General features: G+C 50.3%; 1 protein-coding gene across 3 annotated transcripts; it reads right to left on the reverse strand.

Moving 5' to 3' along the window:
- LOC106884538 (leucine zipper putative tumor suppressor 3) lies at nucleotides 1-25,165 on the reverse strand. 3 transcript variants are annotated; one of them, XM_014935988.1, is made up of 4 exons: nucleotides 25,085-25,165; nucleotides 13,714-14,202; nucleotides 11,235-11,996; nucleotides 1-8,875 (listed from the first exon to the last, which is right to left on the reverse strand). In XM_014935988.1, the coding sequence occupies exons 2-4, from the start codon at nucleotides 14,161-14,163 to the stop codon at nucleotides 8,165-8,167; spliced, it is 1,923 nt and encodes a 640-aa protein (XP_014791474.1). In that variant the 5' UTR covers nucleotides 14,164-14,202; nucleotides 25,085-25,165; the 3' UTR covers nucleotides 1-8,164. The 3 variants fall into 3 exon arrangements, with proteins under 3 accessions (XP_014791474.1, XP_014791472.1, XP_014791473.1); XM_014935986.1 differs by having other exon boundaries at nucleotides 11,235-12,065; XM_014935987.1 differs by lacking the exon at nucleotides 25,085-25,165 and adding an exon at nucleotides 24,585-24,598 and having other exon boundaries at nucleotides 11,235-12,065.
- Nucleotides 25,166-27,908: the final 2,743 nt, after the last annotated feature.

The raw sequence follows: 27,908 nt of genomic DNA on the forward strand, positions 1-27,908 counted from the left end.
TCTCATTAAACGCAGTTCGGGGAACCAGCAACAGTCAACGCAGAAACAAAACAGTAACGCAGTCGAGTTCAGAACACTTCTGGTTTGAATTCACAGTAAGAGGAGAGAGAGACCGAGGCGTCAAGAAACAAACAAGAGGAAAGAAAGCACAAGGCTGGGACTGAATTTACAGTCAGGTAGGTCTCCAAAACATTGGACGAAGGATCTAATGCAGAGGTCCTACACACAGACACAGCCTGCAGCTCACCCAGCGGTGGAGCAGCGGCGGGGAGCTCTGTCTGCTCCTCCGCGGGGCTTTTATTGCTGGTGAAATCAGACAGCAGGCTTGCTCGGGAGTCCCAGCTGGCCCAACCTGACGTTCTCCCATAGGGGAGCTGGGTTTTGAGGGGACACCTATTGATCTGTTGGAGAACAGACGCAGAAGACAGGCAACTAAGCAACGTGCATCGATTCAGGATGAGGAAACCCTCACAAGCGTACTGCCCGGTGCAAGGCAAAGACCAAGAGGGGTTCCTCTTGGCTCACAGCGTTTACCAGGTCCGAGTGAGTGCAAACGAAGACACCTTGGAGGAGCTCCAGCCCTGGGCTGGGCTCTGCGGGGACACCGCTGCGTGGAAAGGGACTGCATAGACACATTGGCCGGTTGTGCAGCATTTTTTTGCACCGGTGGTGGAACATTTCTGCACCGGTGGTGGAGCCCTGCCTGCGCATGTTTTGCTCCCTTCGGCCGCTGAAAGGGAACCCACGTGCAACCCATGGGGGAAAGGGGACCTTCTGCTCTGAGAGGGCTCCTAGGACAGCCTGGGTTTCAGGAACAGCAGAGCCAGCGCCATGGTCTCCCACTGGTGTTTGGCTGTCACTGAACATGACTCTGTGATCTCAGATGCCCCAGGGGACCCAGTGGCTCCCATGTGGGTGAGCTAATGGAGAAGACCTGCTGCCAGACCCAGTAACAGTCATGGGATGGGCACCAGAGGGGGGATGGACCACACCTCCTGGGCACCCAGACTGGTGGCCTGCTGGATATGGGCAGCTTCAGGCTCTCTGGGTGAATGGGAATCACCAAGCTTAAACTGTTGGTGATTATTTGGAGCCAGACTGGGCCTCACATCCCTTTCTGAAGGAGGAGACCCCAGGGCTGGAGCTATGAAGGTATTCAAGGGAACATTGGCTTGCCTGCAGGTATCAGAGTTGGGAGTAGTCCCTTTTAAATCTCTCTAGAAAAACCTATTGCTTTGAGACAGAAAGCAAAGACTTTCTGCCTGAGAAAACAGATCTGTAAAAGCCATGAAAACACAACCCTGTGTGTTAGAGGTTGTCCCAGGCTCCAGACCTGACACAATCCCCTTCATTGGGAGAACCAGGGAGGAGGCTTATCCTGGAAATGCAGAGGCTCATTTCTGGTGTTTCTGGCAGTTCCATGCTGGCACTGCCAGCATGGAACATCCTACTGGGAAGCCAACATCTGTAAACAACTGAATGTGATCCCAACCTCTTAATACACTGGCAACCAGTTGTCATGGGTACTGTGTGCCTGAAGAGACCAGGGATACTCATACACCCCTCACGCCTCTGTCTTTCCAGTGGGTGGAAGGACCAGGGAAGCCCAGGGAAGCTGGCTGGGTGTGCTCTTGCAATGGTGTGAAGCCCCATGCAGTCATCTCAAGTGATTGCAAGCCATGGGGTTGTCCTTCACCTAGAAGCAAGATTGCTCTTGGAGGTAAAGCAGGGCTGATCTAGCTGACCTGGGAATGACAGAGAGAAGAGGTGGGGACCAGTAGACTAGAAATCCCCTCTGAGGGCAAGTTGGGACACATCACTCTTAGTCGGGGCTTTGGGCATCAGCTCTGACTTGGTAAGACGTATCTGTGAGAGTACTGGGAGAGGCACTGACTGCTCCTGGGACAATGAGGGTGGTAATGATCTAAAAGAAAGCAGGGGAGTCTGGAGAGCTTGGGCAGAAGAGAAGCAGGACACAGGTAACCTGATGAGCAGATCTTTAGCAAGGGGTCTTGATGAAAAGTAACTCTAGAAAGTAACTTTCAAGGTTTAGCTGAAGGGTTGGGTTAGAATAATGGCAAGTTGGACCTGCTGCCATTTGGGCAGAGGCGAGGGCTGTCACTGCACATCAGCAGGATTTCATGGTCTTGGTAGGAACAGAGCAGAGAAGGCTTAGCACAGCTGGGGAATGGAGGAGTGGTGAAGGGGTATTATGTGCTCAAGGCCCAGACCCACCCAAGCACCCATCGGGGAGTACAGATCTGCCACTGGTCCGTGCCCCACTTGCCAAGGTTGGAACCAGGTTCAAGAGCCTTCATGGAGCTAAGGTGGGCAGATATGCCTTCAGCACCCCACACAGAAAAAGCAAAGACCATTGTGTCTTCACCTCAGAAGATGGTTTCCTGGTAAGGAGGGTGCTGAGGATGCCTTGTGGTGAGCTGGGGAGAAGACAGCAAAGGGGCAGCCAGTAGGACCACCAGGTCTCAGGATACACATTTTTCCTGACCAATTCACGCTGACTGTAGCAACGTCTGCTGCTAAAGCGTAGGAGACTTGTGGCCCTGAAGACAGGTGTAATGGCTTGACATGCATCCCCTCTTCTCCCCAAGGAAAAATGGGAGCTGCATCCATCCATTCTGCCCCCTGGGAACAGGCCCTGGTTCACACTCTCCCTGGGCAATGCATGGAGCTAATTGGCATGGCCATGGGGGATACTGATATAACCAACTGGGGACAATCAGCTCAACTCCTTTCTACCCTGTCCTATCTAGCACAGGAAAGGCCTCTCATGACCTTGCAAACATTCCCAGGTGGGACACCTAGGAATCCAAGCCCTCTCCTGTCCCCTGCCAGCTCTTGTTCCCCCTTTCCAGTCCACACCGGCTTCATCTCTCCCCAGGAAAGCTGGGAGGCAGCTCCAAGCATGCAGCCCTCTGGAGATCTTTGGTCATGTTGCTTGTGAGCTCACTGTCTTGAGCAAGCTATAAAGTGACACTTCGAGGGGCAGGAGTGCGGTGGGTTGTTCCTTTCCATGGGCAGAGTGCATGGGCAGCAGGGCTGAGGGGGGACACTGCTGAGAACCACCAGCCTTAACCAGGGGACAATTGCAAATCCTGGCTCAGGATGACAGCAAGCATTAAAGCAGGACAGAGTGACAGCAGGCTACTCTGTAAGAGCCCGTTCCAAGCTAATTGCCTTCCTGGGAGGTCCTGACACCACCACCACCCCTCCTTTCATCCCCCCATTTCCACTGCAGCCAGCAAAAGCTCAGGGAGTGCTGAGCATTCTCCACGTAGCCCTCAGTGCTTGAATGCAGCATCGGCTGCTATGATCGATCCCGCTTACCGATATAGAAGCCACAGAGCTTTCTTGTCTCTTCATTTAATCATTGTATATACAGAGCTGGGCTGTTATTTACATCCAAGTACACTTGTCTCCGTATAACGTAGCAGCATAGGAGCAACAATTAGATTCCTATTTTGAGTGCAGAAGCCCGGAGGTGATCTCCCTCCGGCGTGACGCCAGCGACAGCAAGACAGTGCAGCCGGCTGCCACGAGACAGTGGCAGAAGCTAAGTGGGACTGTGTGAAGCACAACAACGCACCATGGTTGTGGTGTTCACACCCCGGGGCGAGACAGGAGTGCTGACAGCGTGAGGGGAACTAGCCCAGCCAGGGCAGCATCTTACAGCAACAGCTACCAACCTTGAAATGATGTTGGAGCAAAGCAACCCAACTCACAGCAAGTGGCAAGAGGGACTGCTTAGACCTTCCCTGGCACCAGGATAGCCTGCTTAGCCCAAATCATCAATGATGGAAATTGCTGGAGCTGATCAGTGTCCTCTGTTTGCTCACGTAATGACAATATGGACATGCCTGGAGCATGACTCTGTTGCCTGAACATGGGTGATGTGCCACTAGAGATGCTCCAGGTCTTCCCGCTACTGGCCTGGCTCTCCCATAGGTCTTGGATCATGTTTGCCAGCCCCATGTATCAGGTATCCCAGAGCATCTCTAAGGTCCCTGGACCCCATGTGTGGGCAACTGACCTGAGACCCTTGCCACCACAGCTTTTGCTGTTGGCCAATGGCAAATTATAGGTGATGTTGTTTCAGTGGAGAGACTAACCACATGCAAGATTTTGAGGGCAGTACTTGGAGAATTACATGTGAGCCAGTATGTCACGCTGAATCCCATCAGCTTGAGAGCTGGCTGAGCAGAGGAGGAGACAGCTGGGTTATAGTCAAACCCAAGTTGTGAGGTGAGTTTCATGGGACAGAAATATTTTATCAGCACTGCCTGAGCCTCCAAGACATAAGATGTCAGCTTCCTTGGCCCTTCCCAGGATATGTCATCAAAACGACAGTCTGGCACCCCTTGGCTATCTTGCTCCAAGGCTAAAACCCCAGGGCCTCAACACACACCAAGCTTGTGATGGGAAACTTCATCCAGTCAACAGGTAAAAGGGTTACGATCTGGAAAGAGCCAGATGAGCTCCCATTTGTGCCAATTCTGAGCACAAACAACAGGAACCCATGTGTCCCACCATCATTTTGCCCCATCCCTGCTAAGCAAAGGATAGTCACCTCCAAGAGAGGCTGGTTACCAGCATGTGGCCACACAGTGCTAGCACATGGGAGAGGACATGATGGGAAGCAGTGCATCCAGTTGTGGGGAGGATTCTTGAAGAGCAGGAATTCTTCATGGCAGTTTGACTGGGGCACTTGCCAAAACATCTGTATTTTATGTCACTGTAGGACAGGAGGGGTGGTTTCTGCAGGATCATTGAATGCTTGGGGGATGCTAGGTTCACCCCAGGAGACGGAAAACCATCATCAACAGCACAGCATCTTAATGGGTGTCTGCAAAGCTCTGTTATCTGGGGAATGGCCACAATCGAGGTTTCTCAGATCTGGATTGAAACTCTAGATCAAAATGATGCAGTGAACAAGACAGTGAAGGGAGCATACCTTTCCTCCTCCAAGGTGAAACATCTCTCCTTGCCACCCCTGCTCCATCCCAAGGAGCTCTGCAGTCCCGGATGGATGCACTGTGAGGCTATTGAGTCCCTGGGTAGCCCAGTACCCTCCAGCAGTCAGACAAACCCGTATGCCTCCAGGCTTCCCTGGGTCTATTAAGACACATTCATTTCTGGCACCAGTGCAGAAAAGATCTAGGAAAAAGCTGAGGGAGCAAACCTGGCTTGTTGGAGGGCTTGGCTGATTGCTGCTGACTGGATCCAGGCATGCGGGAAGCCCCTGCTTCTCCTGCCCGTGGATTAGCAAGGAGCTCTGTTGAGAAGGTATCCCAAAGGGTGACGTCGGTGTCCATTCCTCTTAAGTGTTAACGCAGTGCGGAACTGCAGTGTACACTTCCTCAACAGCAGATCCTTGAAACTCAGTCACTCTGGGTATTTTTGAGCCACCAACTGAATGCTGGTTTCTGCGATGGTTAGTGAGAAATCAACCTCAATGTCAGCAGGGCCAGAAGGAGCAGAGGTGGAAGTGCCCTTCCAGGTTATTGGACCCATCTTATGATGAGGGCACTTGCTGTTGGGCTTGCTTTTCATGTGGTTGCCTCAAAAAACCACACAACCATCTGAAACTAAGCCTCTTGCAATTTTCTATGCTTTGCCCTTTTGCCCAAGGACTGCAAAGCCCTTCACAAGCACAGATGTCTCACAACTGCTTTGGGAAGGAAGACAGCGTGGGTTTATCTGATGTGGAAAGAGAGGCACAGAAAGACGAGATTACATGAGACACCAAATCTCCAACCCTGACATTGCGGGATGTTTGACTCTGTCTCAAAGGCCCGGTGTATGAAATGCAGGAAGCTCTAGGATTTGCCCGGCCAAGTGTAAGTTTGTGCAGCACATGTGAGTATCTCCCTTGGCATGGCAAAGTCTGCTGCTGGGTGAGGCTGGCAGACAGCTGTACTCCTTCCTCGGTGGGGTGCACGGGCTGATATCCAAGAGCACTGGAGTGTCTGAAGGATTCATCGTGTGACTCCTCTCCACACCCTTCAGGGGTAAGACTTGACCTAGTCCCCCCTTTCTGTGCCTGGTCCTGGGAGGGGGGCTTAGCCTGAGCTGCTCTGATGTTTTCCAGGCTGATGGGTTGTGTCTTCCTCCAGCTCCAAAGGCACAGGCAGAAGTGGCAGGAAAAGCCAGGTGCATTCAACTAGGGTCTTGAAATACTCTGGTCTTATCACGCATCTCCATTTTCCACGGCTCCAGGAATTGCAGCCAGCCACCAACAAACAGTTTCTGCCCAGTAATACTGTCTGTTGACCTTGGCTGGAGGTTGGTGGGACTAACTAGAGTCTCCTCTCTCCTGCTTAGCTTCTTTACTCAGTCTGGAGCTCACCACAACAATGTTTGATCCCAACTTGAAGGTCAGACCTGGTGATGGAGAGGGGGTAGCTTTTGGCGAAGCAAACAGGGAAAGTGAGTAGCTTCAGGGCTTTTTGTCTGGAAGGTCTTCAACCCCTTAACACCCTGAGGTTCTTTGTTGGCATGCAGATGAAATGTGATCTGGCCAATCTCTCCCTGGAGTCACCTCACAGACATTCCAGTGCTTATCCTAGCTTTGTTCTTCTAGCTGCTCCCTAGAACAAAGAGCCAAAATTTCCACTTGCGTTGATCCTTTGGCCACTGCCCAGTCAGTGAAAACTCCACTTTGCAAAATTTTTTACCTTTTGCTATGGACCACAGTAAAAAAGTGTCCATGAAAGGGAAAGCCAAACCCACCTTTTAAAGCTGGATGCTGTTTTTTGATGTCTGCGCCATTCTCGGTGACTGTGCATACAGGGTGTGGTTATTATTCTGCCAGGGCATAAGCACTTGCAGGATCTTAAGCATTTTCCCTTCTTGCGACTGCTTCTGTGCTCAGAGATAGTTGCTGAGTATTTTCTTAAGCTAGGCCTGTGTTATCGCTGTCCCTGGAATGTGTGATGCCACGTGGGATCGCTCTGGGTGCTGTTTGAAATGGCTGTACTGAAGGCTAATGCTTGCCCCGTTGCAGTCTAGTGGTAATGCTGATATGTGCTCACTGCAGCTCCTGAGTGAGGCTCGGGTGCCACTTCTTAAGTAGACCCTGGACCAAAAGAGTGCACTGAAGCGTCATTCATTTGGGAATGGGGCAGCACAGTTACCCATTGTTGGGGCAAATTGCTAAAGCTTCAGTTTGCATAAACGTCCCGCAGACTTGGAGGCTTCCCCAAACCTTGATTCCATTGGAGTTTGGGAAGTAAAAGGGCCCTCAGGAAGGGCAACTAGCTTGGATTTCCAGGTTTTTTTCTTGCTGTAGCCAGCTTGAGTATATGCTAAGTATAGGGGGATCAAGGCAGAGGTGGGAGGGCATTTCTGCTCCCAGGGCTGGTCATAACCCAGGAGAGAAGTGGAACTGCAGGAGGAAACCACAATGAATTGAAAACACAGCATATGTCAAGCTCTGCTGAGCTTCCAAAGAGGCTTCTGCTGGGGAATCATTCCATGTTGGCTTATGTTACCAGGACAGGCTCATCCTGCTCCTCAAGGATGTCCTAACCTCTTGCAACCATGGCAGACATGGGCTGGCAAGAAGGAGTCATCTGGTAGAGATATGTCTGGTTTCACTGAAATCAGTGGCCAAACTTGCACTGACTTCACTAAGACCACCGTCTAGACAGGATACTTGATGCAGAACAGTGAGTTTGCTCATGATCCCGAGAGATTTTCTCCATAGCCAATGTGGCTAAAAATGCTCTGAAAAAAAAACACCTGCCACTTTGAACTGTTTTGCTGCACTCAAATACTTGGAAAACCAAAGAAAACAAATAGAGCCCTCCAAAACAACCAACCGAAAAGGGGTGAATTGTAGGAGAGGGGATGGCAGCCTCTAGCGAAGTAACAGTCACGGCAGATTACAAAAGAGCCAATTGACCCTCACCAGCTTGACTAGGAAAAAACCCAAAAGAGATGTCGCATTATTGATAGAAAAACAACGCACATCCACAGTTATTTTACCTACAGAGCACAGAAGTATAGAGTAAGGGTGACAGAGCTTGGTGCGAGTGGACTCACACTGCTCCTACGGTAGCGTATTATCCTTCGGAAGATCACTGGCTTGAGTAGGTAGTACATGCACAGCAATAAAAAACTTAAGTTGTATTGTCTTGGTCCCACCTCAGATCTCGGTGGACTCTATTCGCTCGAGTCTGGAGGGAGTCCACTGTTTTTTCTCCTCGGTGTGTGGGGGGCTGGTGGCCTTTGTGTTCATCTCGTTCACCTTGTGCTCCAGGAGCTGATTCTTCTGGTACATCTCCACGTAGTTCAGTTGCAGCTGCTTCTGGTACTTGATGACTTTCTCCTTTTCTTCTTGCCATGTGCGCCGCTCCTCCTCAAAGTCCATCACTTGCTGCTCCCGCTGCTGCCGTTCCAGCTTCAGCTCCGTCTGGAGCCGCTCCACCTCCTTTCGCAGTGTGTTGACGCTGTCCTCACTCTGCCGCTGCATCTTGGCTTCGTCACTCTCACAGGCCAGTGGGTCCCGCAGCTTCTCACCAAGGTCCCCACCAAAAGGCCCTGGAGGTCCCATGCTGGCAAGTGTCCGCTTCAGGCCGGAGACCTCCAGCTCACAGTGGTTAAGTTTTTCCCTCAGCACCTGGACCTCGCTCATTTTCCGCTGCAGCTCACTCTCACAGATCTCCAAGTTGACGCTCTTGGAGCTGTAGGAGTCCTTCAGGGTGAGAATCTGCTCCTCCTTCTCCCGTAGGAAGTTCTTACCTTCCTTGAGCTGTGTCCGCAGTCCCACAATCTCGTTCAACTTCTGGGAGACATCTGCTTGGGAGTCCTTCAGCTGTTGCTTGAGCAGGGAGATCTCACCTGCCTTCTGGCACACCTGTGAGGAGAACATCCATGAGGCAGGAGGAAGGCAGTGAGGAATCACCACTGCTGCTTGTCCCCTGCACTGCCCATGAAATGTCTTCATGGCCTCCCATTGGCAGGAGGCTCAGGTAATGGAGGGAACAGCCAGCAACATTGCTCAAGGACTGAGCTCCAGCCTTCACCAGGACCCAGACCATGCCAAAGACTGTCCCCACATTTGTGGGGGAGATTTGGTGTTTATTCCTGGCTCTTAGGGACCTGATGCTGTTCCCAGCTGGAGCTGACCAAACAGCTAAGCTAAGTTCACCAGTAGTGAACAGACACTGCTTCCCTCCCTGCATTCATCTTACTTACCAAACCACAAGCCTGTCATGTTGACCCCAAACCCTCTGCTCTCAGAAGGAGTTTTCCCACTGCCCTCAATGGAGTCTGGACCTTGAACAAGCCTGAGACAGAAATATCTCAGACCCAGAGACTGCCCAGGCTCTCCCTGAGCACTGGGAGTGTAGGACAGGATGCAGAGACAGTAGAGGCAGAGAAATACATGCTCAAGAATGGCTTGGATAGGAGGAGAACATCCATGAGGCAGGAGGAAGGCAGTGAGGAATCACCGCTGCTGCTTGTCCCCTGCACTGCCCATGAAATGTCTTCATGGCCTCCCATTGGCAGGAGGCTCAGGTAATGGAGGGAACAGCCAGCAACATTGCTCAAGGACTGAGCTCCAGCCTTCACCAGGACCCAGACCATGCCAAAGACATAGAGCTTGTCCCCACATTTGTGGGGGAGATTTGGTGTTTATTCCTGGCTCTTAGGGACCTGATGCTGTTCCCAGCTGGAGCTGACCAAACAGCTAAGCTAAGTTCACCAGTAGTGAACAGACACTGCTTCCCTCCCTGCATTCATCTTACTTACCAAACCACAAGCCTGTCATGTTGACCCCAAACCCTCTGCTCTCAGAAGGAGTTTTCCCACTGCCCTCAATGGAGTCTGGACCTTGAACAAGCCTGAGACAGAAATATCTCAGACCCAGAGACTGCCCAGGCTCTCCCTGAGCACTGGGAGTGTAGGACAGGATGCAGAGACAGTAGAGGCAGAGAAATACATGCTCAAGAATGGCTTGGATAGGAATCAATTTACAGATTAAAATATTTAAACTTAGGCCTCTATTTGGGTGCTGTGGAGATCTAGGAAATACAGTCCATGGAGCCTGGAGAACAAGTCAAGATGTCAACAAATGTAGGTGTCTACAAATTTTGGGTATCTTGATGCACAAACTGAATCCCTGTCTTTACGTCGATATCACTGGGTTAGCTCTTTCAGACAGAACTATAGCAGTGAACCAAATAATCGAAAGCCCATATGCAGTTTTACTGGTGCAAAATCAGGGAACTTTCCAGACCTTACTTGTTGGAAGAAACAAAAGACCTGGTCAGAGCAGCTGGTCAAAGGAGGCATCGTGAGGGACGATGCAGCCTGCTTGTTCTGGGATACAACGTGCAGAGATTTTACAGCAAGCATCTAATGAGCTCTGCTGAACATCTGCAAATAGCACATTTCAGAGTCTAATTAATCCCAGCTTCATTGACTTTTCATCAGGATTAGCAGAATAGGGTCTTCTTGATTCTAGAGCTAAATGTTGCCTCTGTGCTCTTAATATATTTAAAGTTTCTAGCCAGTCCATGAAAGGATTAAAATTCTTCACATGATCAAGCTGAAAAAAAAATGTTAGCACTGGCTATACAAACAGACTTTGATAAACTGTTCTAAAAATAGAAACAGTAGAAAAAAATATGTAAGACTCAAAAGGAGAACTAGAAGGAGGAATTTGCCTTTCAGCCTTTTAAGAGAGATAAACTTATTAGTAACTGAAAACAGTGTGTTACAATGGAAAGCATGAGGTAGACTTGGCTATCGGTATAATTCTTAGCTCACTTGCTTTATATCTTAAATAAAAGAAAATCAAATATTTGAAAAGCAGTTTCAAGGTTTGGCCAAACACAAATGTTAGAAGAATTTAATTAAAATAGACTTAAACCTATTTTTGGTGGGCACAAATACCTGTACAGAAAGACCTGTATTCATTGAAACTGCATTCAAATGTCACATGTTGGAGTGACCTGACTGGGACACCAAATTATTAACCAGCATAGGAGGTATGCACAAAAATATTGCACTCATTTTAGTTTTATTTAAAACTATAGGCTTGGGACTCAGATAAATGAAGAGGTAACTGAAGTGTCATCTGTTACTTGGAGGCTACCAACCTACAGCCATTGTCTGTAGGGTCCACTTAGGGCACATGGGATATGTTTTGGGGTATCAGACCCCTCAATGAGAACCTCACTCAAGGTCTGTTACAACAAAGCTCTTACCTCCCACTTGGTCTCTTCAATCTTTGGGAGAAACTCAGCCTGTTCCTTCTTGAAAGCTACAAATTTCTTCTCCAGCTCCTCTCGTTGCTGGAGGAGTTGTCCCATATCATCTTGGAGTTTTTTTTTCTCTTGCTGGAGCTTGAAGATTTGGAGCTGCAAGGCTTGCTGAGCCCGCTGCGCCTTTTTGGACACCTGTTGCAATTTGTTGGCATAGTTTTGCCTCAGGTCCTCCATTTCCCTCTCCCAGATCTTCTGCTTCTCCTCGAACACTTGGAAGATGGCTGCCTCACTTTTGTCCAAGTTCCTTCGCATCTGGAGGACCTCCTGCTCCTTCTCCCACAGCCGGTCTTCCAGGTCTTGAATGATGTCGTCTGTTGAAGGCGAGTGGAAAGGCATCGTTTCATTGAGATGGTTCAGTCTGTTGAACGAAGAGGTGCTCTTGCTTGAAGACCGCCCGCTGTCTGAGGTAGATATCCCGTTGTATCCCACAATGTTCTTGTCCACGTAGGTTGTACCGATGCGGTTGATGTGGCTCGTGGAGGCACTCATTGGACCCACGTGCTGGCTGTAGCCTGTCCCATATGTGGGCAGGCTCGTTAACGAGTTACGGCCTGAATCCGAAAGACCCCCCACTTGGTTTGTAGTCCTGTTAAGGCTGCTCTTGTCGAGTCCACTTTTGGGTGCGGATGGGCTATTGCTGTTGGCATGGTTCAAGCTCTTTCTGTTCTCTGTCACCCCGTTGCTCTGTGGCGGGCAGAGGTTCTGCATGGAATGGAAGTTTTTAGGAACTACTGGTTTAAAGGCTGAGGGTCTAACTAAGGGCTCATTGCTCTGCAAAAGGAAAAAGGACCACGCATCAAACATAGCATAGCTTGGTAATAACACACAAAAGAGACACATCAGCACAGGCTGGGGCTGATGGAGCTAAGATGTCTTGGGCTAGCTCCATATTTCTCAGCCTTATTACACCCTGGGCCATTTGGGATTTAGCACGAGGGACCTGTGGTCTCTTGTACGGCAATGCTTTGTCTTTCCTCACCCCAACTGAAAAAAAAGCAAACCTCACTCACCCCAAATCTGCATGATTTTTCCCTAGAATACTCCTTGGTTCCTCTTAGTGCTTTTTTGCAAGAAGGAGGGATGCCACCTGTCTACCAGACCCGATTAAAACAACTCTCTAATTTTGGCAGATTATATTTTGAAGGACTTCTAGTATTGAGGGTGCATTTCCCTTTTGCTGAAAACTGAATTGAACCCTTGGATTAGCAGCTGTTCTGCCTCAGGAGCATCACATTTCCCTCCAGCCAGCAGTGATCACTCCCCTGTGTGGACATCATGTCCTGGTCATGCTCAGACAGGGATAGGTAGGAGCTGTGACCCCAGCAGCCACACCAGGCAAGGAAAATGCTGAAGCTGCTCAGCATTTGAATGATTGTGTTTCCTGTGGCTATAAGCAGTGCTGGAGGGAGAATAGCAGCTGTAAAGGATTTAGAAAGGATTTTAAAACCTTGCACATTCCTCGTCCATAAATGCACCTACAGAAACAAAATTACCCTAAAAATGGGACTGAGACTCCCCTTCTGCAGATGGGGTTTCAGGTGAAAATTAACCCAGAGGAAGCCACCTTCTATGAGTAGAGATATTTTGAAAATGCCTTCCAGGAGAGAGAGAAGGAGCCCTAGTGAGTAAGCAAGCTCGGAGACCAAAAACCTGGCCCTGGCATGCTGGACTGAGATGAACTACAGGGGTCAGTGGATTAACAACCCAGGAGACAAGGCCACAAAATGCTGCAAAAATAATACCGCATAAGGCAGTGTCCCCAGGACACAAATTATGGAAGTCACTGGAGCAGAGCAGAAGGCTGTATAAAACACCACTAGCTCTGGGGCTCTGCTCCTCCAGACGTGGGAGGTGTTTGCTCCCTGTAGCTGATATAAGCCATGAGGACTGAGCTTGGATGGGCGATAGAACTTACAGGGGTAGTTTTCAAGCCTTGTCAACTTGTGCCTCACAAGAGGGGATTTTGAATAGATGCTCACAGTGTCTTTCAAGCAACACCTTTTGGTGAGAGTGGCCTGTTGGAGATTGGCTATAAATGGCACAAAACATAAGAGTGGGACTCAGATGCTAGACCTGCCAAAATGAGAGCCAATTCCAGTTCCCTCCCCATCAGTCAGGGAGGTAGGCACAGCATCTTGGGTACACTGGAATAGCCAGTGACTTAAAAACAGACTTAAATGAGCTGGAAACTTTGCTGCGGAAGACTTGTTATCATGGGTTCCTCAAGAACTAACATTTCCCTTTGCTCAACCCCCTGAAAGTAATAAGAATTATATTATCTGTACATAAAAATGATGTCATCTACAAAATAAGAATTAGACTATCTGTCAGGATTGCACTGTTGCCCAAGGCTTCCTGATCTGTGGTTCTACAGATGTGCCATGGCCATCATGCTGTTCCAGGAGGAGGGGATTCTCACCTGGTCTAGTTTGCCGGAGATTGGCAATATCTTTGGTGGGTTACTGGGCTCTCGGTATTGGGGAGGAGGCGGCATGTTCTTCTCGTTGTTGGTGGTCACATTCCCACAGATGTCCATCTTCACCTTCTCATTCTTGCGCAGGTCGCCATTGATGTAGAGAGAATTGGAGACCTTCTCTGTCTTGTATGTCTTCTCCTCGCCAGAGTAGCGGTTGGAGATCTCCCGCGTGGAGTACCCGTTGCGAGACCCCTCTGTCTGCCGTCCGCTGCTCTGCGTCCGGGTCCCCACGCTCTTCATGGCGAACTCTTGGTCATTGGCGACTCCGCTGCCCACGCTCCCCATGGTGCTCTGGGAGATGGGTTGGGATGGCCGGTGAGCAAAAGTGCGGAAGTTCTCCGGGCTGGGGTAGGTTGAGTCACTAAGAACAGGCAGTGTCTCTAGCGTGGCCATGGCAGCGCAGAAGTGAGGTGGAGGCACAGGTCAGTGACACTGGGAGAAGGAGGAAAAGGAAAGGACTGTTAAGGAGATGCCTTTTATCTACCATACCCTTTGCAGATCGGCATTGTGTAGAGAAGAGTAAATCTCTTGGCTGGGTGATGCAAGGACAGAGCTGTCATTTCTCAGTATATGGTATGGAGCAGATGATGGGGATGTCCTCTTCTCCGTGACCCCTAGACCCTCTTGGAGGAGCAGTGTGCACTGGTCCCCCTAATCCCACTCACGCTATGCAAAATAGCTGCTCTTAAGCCTCTCAGTCCAAGGGTTGGGTGCTCTCAGGGAGGGGGTTGCATGGGTTTTAGTGGGCCAGGAAGGCTGCTTTTTTTTTGTCCCAGAAACCCTTAGTTCTGGGTTTCCCAGGATAAACCATCCTGGCAGCATGGCAGAGTGGGGACTAAAGCAGAATTTAGAGGCAGTGGGAGGTGCAGGTTTTCCCCTGGATAAAAGGGGGATAATAAAAACAATGCTCTTTGGAGAGAGGTTCAGAGATGAGGGGGCTCAGGAAGGGTCAGCAGGTAGGGGAGATGGAGAAAATCCCCATTTCAGTGGGATTTTCCCTATTCTTGGAGTAGGGCTGTTAAATCAGCCCTTCCCAAGTAAAGCAGGAGAGCTGGGTTTATTTCCCTGGAGAGTTAGCTTAGGTCTAGAGCTCATCTCCGATGTGGTGTCTCATGGGGTCGTGCTATTTACACTAATAATGGAATGGAAAAGAAAAATTAAAAAAGGTTAAAGCGGGGTCTGTGCTGCTTGACTTCACTTTTATTAAATTGTGTTTCTGGAGGCTTCTGCCGGGTGCACTGCCTGTACCCTCCTCCCTTTTTCCAGTGTCCTGATCGTCTATGAAAAACTGCCCTGTTCGAAATATGGCCCAAGTATTGTGGGGCTGGTGGACAGACCTAGCAAAAGGCTATGCCAGAGGGAGAAGCATAGAGCTGATACCTACAGCGAGCTGGCAGAGCTGCTCTGGGGCAGAGCAGGGTAGGAGGTGGTCACAGAGGGAAAAAGTGGTTTAAGGAGGGGCCGTGGTGAAAGCCACTATCCCAGCTGAACTCCTCTTGAGGCATGAAGGAGTCTGTAGTCTGACACACACCAGATATACCCCATCACGGACAGGGGACAAAGTAGCTGTGAGACTGAGGAGAATCTGCCTGATGGTGTAACCTTCTCCATCCCCTTGGACATCACCCCACCCATGGAGGGTTCCCAGGGGACTTGCCCAACTGAACCACCAGCAATATGAAGTGATGGGTGAACATTTTGTGGTCACTGCTGATGACCTTGCTGTAGCTTGCACCTTTGTCCCTCAACAGAGATGTCTCCATGTCACACACTGGTTGAGGTCTAAAGGCTGAGCAGCAAACAAATATCGCACAAGCATCGCACGATGTGGTGTGGGGACCCCCCTACAATCAAAATGCATAACTGTTTACCAGTCATAAGTAACAAAACCTCCACCAGCAGAGAGGAGTGTCCAGGTCTGGTCATGCATCTGACCTGTGACATTTGGACAAGTCTCTCTCCAATGCACTAAGCAGGACTTACAGGCTCATGACCCCATTGCACCCTAAAGGCACTTTCCAAAGAACAACATGATAGACAGTTCACAAGTGCATGACGCCCAGGGATTAATCTAGGTGGGCACCTTGAGACTTGGTTGAGCTGTGGAGCGATGAGGAGGGATGGAGACTGCCCATCTGAAGCCACAGTCAGCCCACAGTGCCTTTGAGTTTTATTAGTCAAGGGAAGATATTTTGTTGTGCTAATTTAGGAATAGCCTGCCTTTCAGTGACTTTGGGATCTTTATAGGCTGTGTCTTTTTTTTATGGGACACCAGCCACCACAGGAGGGATGTGCTGGAAGCTCTCGGCTCCAGACAAGGGAAAGGCAGTGGCTGCATTGCCTCCACGCAGTCCTCCCTGGCCCCATTCAGCTGGCTGAGGAGAAATCCAGGTTACCTTTTTCCTCGCTGGGTAAATTCCACAGTGACATTTGCACATTTACATTGACTTTTCGAGGGCAGGATGAGGTCACTGGAAAGTTTGATATTTAAAAAAAAACCCCCCGAAAGTCAACACAACAATGAGCAGGGAAGGCAAGCGTCCTTAGCCCACTGAGAGCCATAGCCTGGATAGAGATGGGGCAGTGACCTGCTGGACACCTCTGAGAGCTGCTCAGTGCTGTGGCATCTCCACTGGGGACTCCTGGCTCCCAGGCAGTGGTTTTCACGTCAAGCAGGCTTCTGCTTAAACCCATGTCCCAAGTCCACTGGGATGTTGAGCTGGTCTTTCTGCTCAGCGCCAGCAACCCAAAAGCAGGGGAGGCTTCAGCTGCCTTATTGGGATGTGGCATCGAATCTACACCACAGGGCCAGACTCTGAAAATGGACCTTTTCCCATGGTTTGTGGGGTTTTTTTGGTGGGTTTTTTTTAAATTTTTTTTTTTTAATCTCCTAATGGGGTATCAGCCAAGAAAATATTCTGGAAAAAATGGTTATTAGCTTGTGTTTACTGTAAACCCGGGATCTGATAAACAGAGCATACGGACAAGCATTACACATATGTTATTAAGGAGATTCCAGAAGTGCCAACGGATCCCTGACAGTACAGTTTTGTTTGCCAAAAATGGCCACTTTTTTGAGAGCAGCAGCTCTTGCTTCCGTGTCTTGTGGCCAACTCCAGTTCCCAGTCAGGTTTTACCCGAGTCATTCCTGAGGTGAACTGTGAAATCAAGTTTCGAGCAGTGAGGTAAAGAATAATGCTGCCAGGCTCCAGCAAAGAGCCGGAGGGTCTTTTTTCTCCTTCCAGGTTTGGAGGAATGCATGATTAAAAACTTCCCCGGAACATTTCTTCTCCTTAAATCTCATAACCACCTCCCTCCCATGGGAATGTGAACCTTAACTGGGTTTACAGGTGATTCCCAATGAGAGGAACAAGCGTGCTGAGCCTGGCAGTCCGTGAACACAGGGGAACTGAGGAAAGGTAAACTGGCTCACCTTTACCAGCTTTTCACTCTCAAGTGTGTCCTTTAGAAGGAAAGACAAGTCACCTTTGAGCACAGCTGGGCTTGGAAGAGACCCCCAAACCAGAGCAGAGGGGTGAAAGCAGCTTTTCCTGCCCCATGGTGGTGTGGAGAGGCTCCAGACAGGTGGAATACCAAAGCAAGAGCTTTTAGCAACATGCCAGCCACTGCCCTTTCCAGGTGTTTTATCTTTCCAGAAGTCACATCCCACCTGCAGTGGTAAGGAAGCATGAGGACCACCTCGCTCTTCATCCACACCAGGCTCTCAAAAAGACACCAGGTCAATCCCACCTCCTGAGAAGGACCAGCTCTACAGAAATTGCTCCCAAGTGGTGTCCATCCATCACAGCAGTCACCACCTCCAAGCACCAACACTCAGCCTTTGCCGAGCTCCAGTTCCCCAGAGCCGCATGGTTACAGCAGGAACCCTAGTGAAGGGACTTTGTGCAGACACAAAGGGGGAGAAGGGAACCCTCCCATAACAAACACTGAGCTAATTTCCCATTTCCCAGCATTACTGTGTTAATAAAAGCTGAAAGGGGTTTCTTTGACTGCCTGAATCAATTCAAAGCACCCTTCCTGGTAGGCATCTCCATGCCAGCAACCTTGCCTAGGAGGGGTGTCGTGTCTTATCAGTACAGCCAGCCTCCTCCCTCTGGCTGGGCATACCAGGACTTCATGCAATGATGCAGCTCCCCACCATTTCCATGTTGCACGACCTTCCCATCCCATGCAACCACGATGGCCCCTTGGCCTTCTTCCCAGCAGCCCTGCCTTGGAGACAGCAATATTTTTATGTCCAATGCAGAAGATCTGGGGTGAGATTTCCTTTTCCCAAGCTATGGCGGGTAAACTTTTCACTTTTACCAAGTTTTCCTCTTACCAAGGTTTCCTACCATGCCTGCAGCTCCAGGGGACCCCTAGATACTATTGTAATTATAATAATCCATAAAACAACTCCTGCGTCTTCACACTTGCTTTACCCAAATGAGTTAGCAAATGCCTTCCAGTTAGACAGAAGAAAAACTGCTTTCAGATAAGGAGCTGAATGGTTAACTAAGCCAAGATTATGAAGGCCTGGCTCTGTTTCTGCCTGAGTAGGTTAATTGTTAACACTCTAGTAACAAAGGCCTTTGGGAGACATACCTAGGCACCGTGCCATGCGAGAAGGAAATCAATCACTGGTCTCGAGCAGAGCGAGCTCCAGCAAACAGCCCGAAAGCAAGGCAGTGCCTTGGCACACGCACCATCCCAGGCATGTGGTCCTGGCAGGACGGGCAGCAAAGGCATCTCAAGGTCAAAAATTCCACCCCCCACCAATTACGGTAACAGGTGTGCCCATGACCTTCAGCAGTCAGGTTTGTTTGCGTCTGTTTTAATGAGCAAGCAATTACTGACACAATGAAAACATAATCTTTTTTTCTAGGGGGCGGGAGGGGGAGGTTAGGACCTACACCTGCACAGTGTTTAGGGCTCTGGTGGCTTTCCAGTTTGTTGGCAACGGTGCCAGAGAGCTGGTATGGCTAGAGGAAAGAAATCATCACATCCTGGAGTGGTGGAGCAGGTTAGAAATGTTCTTTCAGCTTCTTCCAGAAATATACATGGAGAGGGAAGGGAAGACCAGTAATGGGTTAACAGAAAGAAGACAGCAGACCCTGTAGGGAGCAAAACCACCTGTGTCCAGTGAAGCATTAACAAGCCCTGGAGAAAAACCACCACTGAAATGCAAGACCTTCAATCAGACTGGGCCAATATATGCATGGAAGGTGTTTGAGTCTGGGTCTGAGCAATGTTGCTGAGACCTAGAGATTGTTGCTTGGGTTGGTGTGGACATCCTGTGTTCCCACAAGGCAGTCCTAGCAGTGATGGTGAGATGGGAGTCCACCTCCTGCTTCCTTCCCAGGTTTGGCAGAGTGGATGTGGGCACAGGGGAGGACCACTGTAGTGCTGGAGGGAATCAGATGGAACTGCCTCACTTCTCATTGCTCCCATCTTGCCCTGCAAAATGTGCTGCTTGCCTTAGTTCTACTAATATGCACCTCCAAGAAGATTTTTCTTTTCCTACCAGGTAGTTGCAGTCACAACCCTCTTCTCCAGGATGTGCAAACAGCCCTCGGCCTCTCTGTGCACATCACATCCTCCAAAAAGAGGATCATTCAACTACCGCTCTGCCTCCTGTGTGTCGTGGACCACCATGAATTACCTCCTTACAACCCAAACCTGGTTGAGAACACCTCCACAAGGTTCGATTCAAGAGTCAGGGACACCAGTGCTCCCCTCCCACCTGGCTCCAGTGCGCCGGCACCTCCTTTTCTCCTACACCCTTCTCAAGTTGCCTCGGTTTGAAGAGGGGAACAGAATGAGCTTTTCTTGTCTCTCACAAGCATTTTTTCAAGCCCTCAAGGAATTCTTGTGGCTCTTTTCTGCACCTCCTCCAACTCATTCCCCCCCCCTCCCCCAACATCCTGGCTTGGTGGCTGCCAGGTTTTCCTCCACTGCTGAAATACAGCATGAAACCACTTGAACCTGTCTATGAAAACATACAAATCTCAGGCTTTTCAGCCACAAGCTTTTTCCACAACCAAAATCCAGACAATGTCAGACGAACAACTTCCACCGCTTCCAAAGAACACAGACCTCTCTTTTTCCATTTACCCCTGCTGAAGGAAATAGGAGCTTTGTGAGGGAGAGCTCTACCCCCCATTCAAGGCCAAAAAGAAAACTTGGGAAGGCAGGCTGGAAGGTAAAGGAGTGCCAGATTCCTGTAGACACCTTTAGGTACCTGTTTGGCCCATGGGGTTGCTGCATGTTTGCACATCTTGCATCCATCTGTCCAAGGGCTTCAAAATTACTGCAGGGCTAGAAAGAGAGGGACAAGTTCTCCAGCAGGACCTGAGCCCTCAGTGCAAGGGCAGACTGCAAACTCCAGCAGGACATTGCCCAGCATCTTCTAGGGCACAGCTGAGCTGCACTTTGAGCCTCAGCCCCCTTTATACCATGAGAGGTCTAGGGCTGTTGGACCAAGTCACTGCAAATCTGGCTGAAGAATGCCCATCGCTACCTTTTTAAGGAGGTTTTGAAAGAGGCTCCTGGCGGTGATGAGAAGGGTGATGGCACGAGTAATGAATGCAAGTAATGCTCCAAGTCCTGCTTGGAGTATTAGGTATTTGCTTTTGTTAATGATAATGTTAAGAAGGGCTGATTTTCTAGGGCCATTCTCCAGTGGGATACATCAATGCTGCTCAGCTGTCCTGCATCTCTGCCCAGGGCTCGCAGGGAAGTGTTGATTAGGAGCTACATGATACTTTAGCTCTGGCACCGGCTTTGCACGCAAAAATGAGTGGAAAGTTGTTTTTTCTCCCCAAGACCTTGTGGTTTGAGAAAGCCCTGCAGTTTTTTCCTTGGAGCCCAGAAAATCCTCTGGGGAATGGCAGGAATTGTGGCCTGTAACCAGCTTTCCATCTAGTCCCTGCTGTAGGAGGGATCCCATCCAGATCTGCTGCTGGTCGGCTCTCTCCATGACCCAACCCAGCTCACAAATCTGGCAGAAAGTCAGCCCAAACCAACAAGCAGTTTGCTGCCGTGTGGGCAGCTTCCAGCCAATTCAGTGAAGACTCAGCCAGGACCAAAGGGCCATGATCCAAGTAGAGGAATAGAGAGCGTGGGCAGCAGCAAACCCCACCAGAAAAGGTGACCTCAGCAAGAACCAGCGACTGACTGCAGCTTGGTGTACTTTGCAGAGACCTTTGTAGCTTTTCCCACTGAGGACTGGGTATTTAACTATAAGCAAGGCAGGCATGAATTCAGAAAGCAGAGCAACACCAAAGCCATCCTAGATGGCTTCTCCTCGGAGCAACCTCCATGTGTCCTAAGGCTGTTTCCTATCATTCTGTTGCGGGCACGCAACTGCAGAAATCTACCCTGAAGCTCTGTGCTATGATCCCAATTTGTGAATCCTGCCAAGGAACATCCAATTCAGGAAGATGGGGACCATCTTATTCCTCTGTGACCCCTTGCTTTCCAAAGACACCTCTTATCCCAGTATCTGAGAGCACTGGTGGTATGCAGAGGGACCTGCAGCATCCACAGGATAACTGGGCCCAGCTAAAAGCCATCAGCCTCGCCAGTACATGGCTCTCTCTGATATGTAAGAACCATGATTTGCTTTTTTCTCCTGTAAATTGGTGGGGGTGACAGGATTCGGGGCAGGAAGGTCCCCTTTTCAGGGGCTGCACTTTCTTGGGCTGCTGTGGGAAATAAAAGCAAGCAGCTTAGAAACATTTCCTTTTCCTTTCCGCCTGCTAATGAGATAATTACAGCCTTTTGTATTCTGGGAAACTACTTTCTCATTACGGGGCTGCATCAGCTATTTACATAATAAGCCTGAAACAAAAGAGACGAGATGAAAAGACCCAGACGGCTCTTCAGGGAGAGCTGTTGCGCTGCTGAGGGAGAGCCTGTGGGATGATGGCTTTCTCCATCCCCAAGGTCCTTCTGCCGAGGTCCAGATCAGGTGGCAGCACTTGGTCCAGGATGTCCCCAGCATGGGATGTTCCTCCCTGTCAGCTGCAAGGATGTTCCTCGCTGTCAGTTCTGGGTCCCCAGAACCAGTGCAACACACTCTTACAAACCACCCACCATGATTCCCATTGCCGAAGGATTTGGGAAGGGTGGTCGTGGATTGGGATCCGGTGTGCAGGCAACGGGGAGGGCCGTGTCAGCTGTGCCCTGATGTGGTCAGCATACGTGGGGCTCGCAGCGACACCTTGGGATGAGTCCCACCACCTGAGGATGTGTTGGGTACCAAACAGGCCCATCCTGTGTCCCATTTCCTGTGTCCCAGTTTCCCCATGCTCTCAGCTGTGGCTAAGGGACATGCTGAGTATGAACCTGTCCCATCCCATGTCCCATATCCCCTTATTTGTCTATGGGACACTTTGGGTACCAGACTGTCCCATCCCATGTCCCACATCTCAATTCCCTTTTCCTTGAACTGGACACATTTGGTACCAACCAGTCCCATCCCACGTCCCAGTTCCCTGCCCCACAGCTGGCTAGGGGACACTGGGTACCAACCTGCCCCATTCCACATCCCAGTGCCCTCTCCCCCCAGCTGACCAAGGGACACTCTGTGTACCAAATTGTCCCCGCCAGCCTGCCAACCCGCCACCTCCCTTCCTCAATAAAGGCCTCATTGTTCTCCCCCGACAAAGCCTGAATAGTGCAGCCTGCTCCACCTTCCCCCAGCCAAACCTCCCGCTTTGCTATCAGTTTTCCTTCTTGGTTGGTCGCTGTGTTTAAGGGACATGCTCCACTGCCACCCCTCCCAGTCCTCATCCCCCAGGAAGTCCCCAGGAAGGGGAATCATGGCAAAGCACAGCCGAAACCTCCACCGTGGAGCACACGGCCTTGGCTCCATGCCCTCCTGCCTGTCCTCCTTCCCTCTCCGCTCCCCAGGGGTGCTCCTGGGATGGACTCCCCACCACATATGTGCTACACCTGGGCTGTACCTCTGTCACATGCAGTGACACAAGTCCCTGTCTGCATTCATTGTGCTTTGCTGCATCACCTGTGCTCCTTTCCAGGAGTGATGATGGTGAGAATGATGAAGAGCACCAGAGGCTTGTGCTGGGTCCATGCTTGTGGACCACGCTGCTGGCCTAGAACATCTCTGCAAGCATGAGGTAAAGAGAGCCTGGAAGCCACTTGGAAACCCCTTATTGACAGCAACATCAATAAATCAATATGGGCATTACAATTACTTATACAGAAGAGCTGCTCCTCTTGTCCCAAACCCAGTCTCACCCCAGCTCCTCATCTCAGGGCATTCCCAGTTTTAATCCACAGTATTTTCTGGATGCAAAAGAGCAGACAAAAGTGTGGAATAAAAGGTCAAGCGTCTCGCAGGCTGCACCAGTCTTGAGCTGCTCCAATAAGGAAAGAAATAAAAATTGCTTTGGAGGCTTCAGCAAGGTTGGCAAAGCCCCAGAGAAACCTCGGCAGGTGACGTCTAGATGTAATGTCGTGCTCTGCGATTTGTAAGGGTTCCCAGGGGAGGTTTGCAGCCTCCATCCTCAGAGGTTTTCAAGCCCTGAATAGACCAAGCAGGATCTGGCCTCGTAGCTGAGCCTGCCTTGAATGGCAAAGTGGCCTAGAGACCCCCAAGGTGCCTTTCACTGTGATTTATCCTGCCATGGAGGATGGAGGTTTTGGCAAGATAGCCTAGGGCTGTCTGTCAGCATTGCCCTAGCAATGGGGCTGCAAGTGCTGGCACAGTCCTCAGAAACATTTTCCCCCTTTCCTAGGCTGCTATCAGAGCCCTAGGTTTGGATGCAGGCTGACATCCTCCAGGATGTCTCTCCCAAGGGCAGGTGGGAGGGATTCTCCATTACATGGTATGTCTGTCCCCATTATCCCAAGGAGTAGAGTGCCAGTGGGACAGGATGGTTTCAAGCTCAGCCCAAACTGCCAACCCAAATCCTATGTGTCCATCAGGAAGGGTGTGGACATGGTCTCATCCATACACACCTACCCTTGTGGCTGCCCACAAAAGGTGCTCAGCGCTGGCCGTGGGCTGGTCATTGTCCTCAGTCAAGTCCTGATGACAACTGCTGCTCAGAAAACACCAGATTTGGTGGCACAAGGAAAGCTCCCTGAATTCACTTGGTACAGGGAAAGGGCAGGTTGATGGAGCAGCCTTGTTGCTGGCTGTGGGACTGAGCATCTGGGATGCTCCGTGCTGCAGGCTGGTCCACTTGAAGTCATCCCAGCCCTGTGTGCCTCAGTTTCCCCTGATTAAGGGACTTCCTCTTTGGCAAGTTGGCTGGAGATGAGCTGCTGCCACTTGAGGCCATGGTGCTGCCTGATGCAGATTATTGCAGCAGGGGGTACAGGAGAGCCCCTGGCCCATTGCAGCATGTGGGCACCGTGCTGCTGTCCCCTGCAAGTCCCTCAGTGGGGAGCTACATCTGTTGCCTGGCTCCCCAGTGTCTGCCTGAGCATCCTCATCTGACCCCACCTCCTAAACCTCGGGGATCCCAATGTGATCCCCGGCTACAGACCTGCTCCTTGGATGTAAATGGCTTGTGGTCGGAGCAGGAGGAACCCCCTTGTTACCAAAACATTTCCTTGCATGATTTAGTCCCCTGGCCTGTGTGTTGCCAGGAGGTGGCCTGATCCTGCCCTTTGGGGTGAGCCATCAACCCTGGAGAGGTGCCAAGCAGCCAGCCCTATGGCCCCTGCCTGGCTCTGCCATCCCCAGACCTTGCCCAAACCTCCATCTGAGCAGGAAGGACGAGAGGACTCACCAACGGCTCCCACGCCACTGACCCAGCCATGATTTATCATTAACTTACCCTCAGGAATTTCAAGGGCGCAGAGCCAGCCTGGGAAGTGCTCACTCCTCCCCGGACATGGCTCTCGGAGAAAGCCCCCATGGTGGTTTTTCCTGATGGTGGCTTGTCCCCACTGTCAGGGCTAGCACCAGAGTGGTGCCCCAAAACCCATTGGGGTACAAGCTGGATGCCAGCTGGATCCAGGGTGAGTTTAAAGGGGGAAGGGGGGGGAGGAGGAAATAGCAGCACTCCCCACCCTGAGGAACCCACCTCTGTATACCCCAACTCTGCTCTCACCCCCCCAGTGCAAACCCAGCCCAGTGGGTACGTCCCACCCCAAAAAAGCACCTGCAGCAGATCCCACCAGCTCAGTCCCACGCTAATCCACCGAAACCCCTTCGTTCCCCTGCCCTGGCCCCTTTCAGGTCTCAAACAAAGACACCCGGCGAGACCGGGAAAGAGAGAAAAGGAAAGACACCCCCCCACACCAAAAAAAAAAGCCGGCACCCAGTGGGGCTTACCTGGGCAGCCCAGGGGGGCATCCTCTGGCTCCCCGTCCTCCGCAGGTCTCCACGTTCATCGTCTCCCTGCGTGATATCCCGGGAAAAACCCTAAAATAATACCTGCGGAGAGCAACCTGCTGCTGGGCTGGGGCCAAGGGCCGCACTTTGCTCGGTGTGATTGGCCGCCCGCGCCCGCGGGATCTTAACTCTTTCTTCCCATCGGGGCAGAGATGAGCCCCGCATCCTCAAACGGGGACTTCGGGGTCCGATGGCTTGGTTCGGCTTAAATAAGGGACTTTGGACTCTGATGACTTCTTTTTGCTCAAATAAGGATTTTGGGGCTTGATGGCTTGGGTTTTTTTTCAAATGGGATTTATGGGGTCCGGCAACTTTGTTTTGCTCAAATAGGGATTTTGGGGTCCCCCAGCTGCTTTTTTTTTGAAATAGAAATTTTGGGATCTGACTGCTTGTTTTTGCTCAAATGGGAATTTTGAGGTCTGACTACTTGTTTATTTTCAATGGGGAGTTTTGGGGTCTGACTGCTTAGTTTTGCTCAAATAGAGATTTTGGGGTCTGTTGGCTTTTCTTTCCTCAAACAGGGATTTTGGGGTCTGACATCTTGTTTTTGCTCAAATGGGGATTTTGGAGTCTGATGATGGCTAATTTTTGCTCAAATGGGGTTTTAAGGATCTCACTGCTTGTTTTTTTCAAATGGGGACTTTGAGGCCTGATGGGTTGGTTTTGCTTAAATAGGGAATTTTGGGGTGTGACTGCTTGTTTTTGCTCAAATGGCTATTTTGGATTCTTCCCAGCACAGGACCCTGCTGCTCAACTTCCCCATCCCAATTGGGATGCTTCCCAGCTGGACAGCTGAACTGAGAGCCCAATAATGGCAGAGAGAGGGGCAGAGAGCAGGCAAGTAACTTTGAAACAACCTCAGTTTTTCTTTTCCAGGTGGTTTGGATTAATTGATATCCTAAATCTCACAAATTACAGAAGAATCTGACACCAGAAAGATCACATTTCCTTATATGCCAACACCAACCCATCTCAACCCCAAACTCCCTGATAAAGCTGTGCACACATTTAACAACAACAAAAAAATAAAGTTATGGAGGGATTCGATCCTTCTGTAGCCCATCAGCACATTTTAGCACAGAGCAAATGGAAAGGGGCAGTCATTTTCCCCCCTGGTTATTGCAGATGAGGAAGCAAGCATCAAAGGGTCCATCTGTCATAGAATCATTTAGGTTAGAAGAGACTTTTAAGATCATCAAGTCCAACAGTTCATCTGTCCTCCCCTAACTTTGGCATTTTCCAGCTGATGCCCATCACCCCCCAGAAGTTGATCCAGGATTCTCACCTCCCTCCTTTGCCATCATTATTTGCCATCCGACCCCCCATCCTTGAGCGCAGAGCCCTGGTGATACAGAATGGTCCAGAGCTCCTTCTCTTCCCTCCCTGGCTGCCAGTGCTGCAGCGGGAGAGCAATCAGGCTTCCCATCAGGGGCCGGCTGGCCTCAGCACTTATATTGGATTATTTGCAGTCGTGAAGGGAGTGCAACGAGGGAAATAAAGCTACACAAAGCTGCCGCTAATTTAGACTTATTTGCTCAAGTGAATTTTCTATTGGCAGGATGTCTGCGTATCAAAGGAGTCGTTGGTCGCAGCCTCGCAAACACAGCATCGTCATCGGTGGGCTAATAGCAGCAAGAACAGTAAAATAGCAATAATGCTAACAATAATCAAATATGGGTTACGCATTGCATTTAAACTACAGCAAAACGCACTGCTGGGGTGCATGGGGAAGGTGTAAATTATACCAAAATGGATTCCTGCAGAGACTCAAGCTCTTAATTTTGCCCTTTGACTTCAGAAGCAAAGAATTCCAAGAAACAGGCTGGTTTGTACATTGCTAGAAGAGATTCCCAGCAGCAGGATGCATGGCACACACCTTGGAAATAGCCACATATACAGAAAACCCTCTCCACCCCAGGGACAGCTCTTGCAATAACCAGAGCTGATCCAGGAGCTTCATCAGGGCATGGACCTTCACCCTTGGTGAAGCTGCCCAAGCCAAGAAGCCCTTGGCTGCGGGGTGTGGAGGTGCAGCATCCCTCAGGCTTAGCAGATCTTGCAGGAGGCAGGCAGTTTCCTGACATTACAGCTGGTTAAGGCTGTGCTTGTTCTCTCTTTGGGAGTTGTGTTATGTCTTAGTGCTTCTCACAGATGAATAAATCATGATGGAAGAGACTTTGGAGAATGCTGGAAACTCAGGGATAACCCATACTCCTGGTGCTCTCAGGCAAGTCGTAAACTTTTGAACCCTGAACTCCCATTTCTAACCCAGGTCTCCAGTCATCGAGACATAAACCTCTCTACCCATCAAGCTCACCTCCACCAAAGTCCCTCCACTACCTCTGAAAGCCAATAGAGACGCCCCCAGTTCTCAGCCAGCACTCCATTGTACAGGTGCTCCTGCACAGCCAGCTACATCCAGGCCCTGTTTCCCTGTCCCCATGGGATAGAACCACCAAGACTTAGTCTCATCTCTTTTGGGGGTTTTATTCATGTCTGTGCTGCCTTTTTTGGGCAGCCGTGGCTGGACTGTGCACTCAGACCTGATCAGCTGTGGTGCTTCCAGGCAGTGGTCCTCATTCCCCACAATGGCACACTTTGCATGGAGAACCACAAGTCTGACAGTGGGTTCTTAATTGACATCTAAATTAGACAAGATCACTGTTATCAACACAACTTGCCAGATATTTTCTTTCCAAGATATGTTTGGCTGCCCAGCATATCTCATGGGGACCCTGGGTAGCTAATGGGGAGTGGCATAGCC

The sequence above is a fragment of the Calidris pugnax genome, unplaced genomic scaffold (genome assembly GCF_001431845.1).
Source record: "Calidris pugnax isolate Ruff unplaced genomic scaffold, ASM143184v1 scaffold14, whole genome shotgun sequence".
NCBI classification, from domain to species: domain Eukaryota; kingdom Metazoa; phylum Chordata; class Aves; order Charadriiformes; family Scolopacidae; genus Calidris; species Calidris pugnax.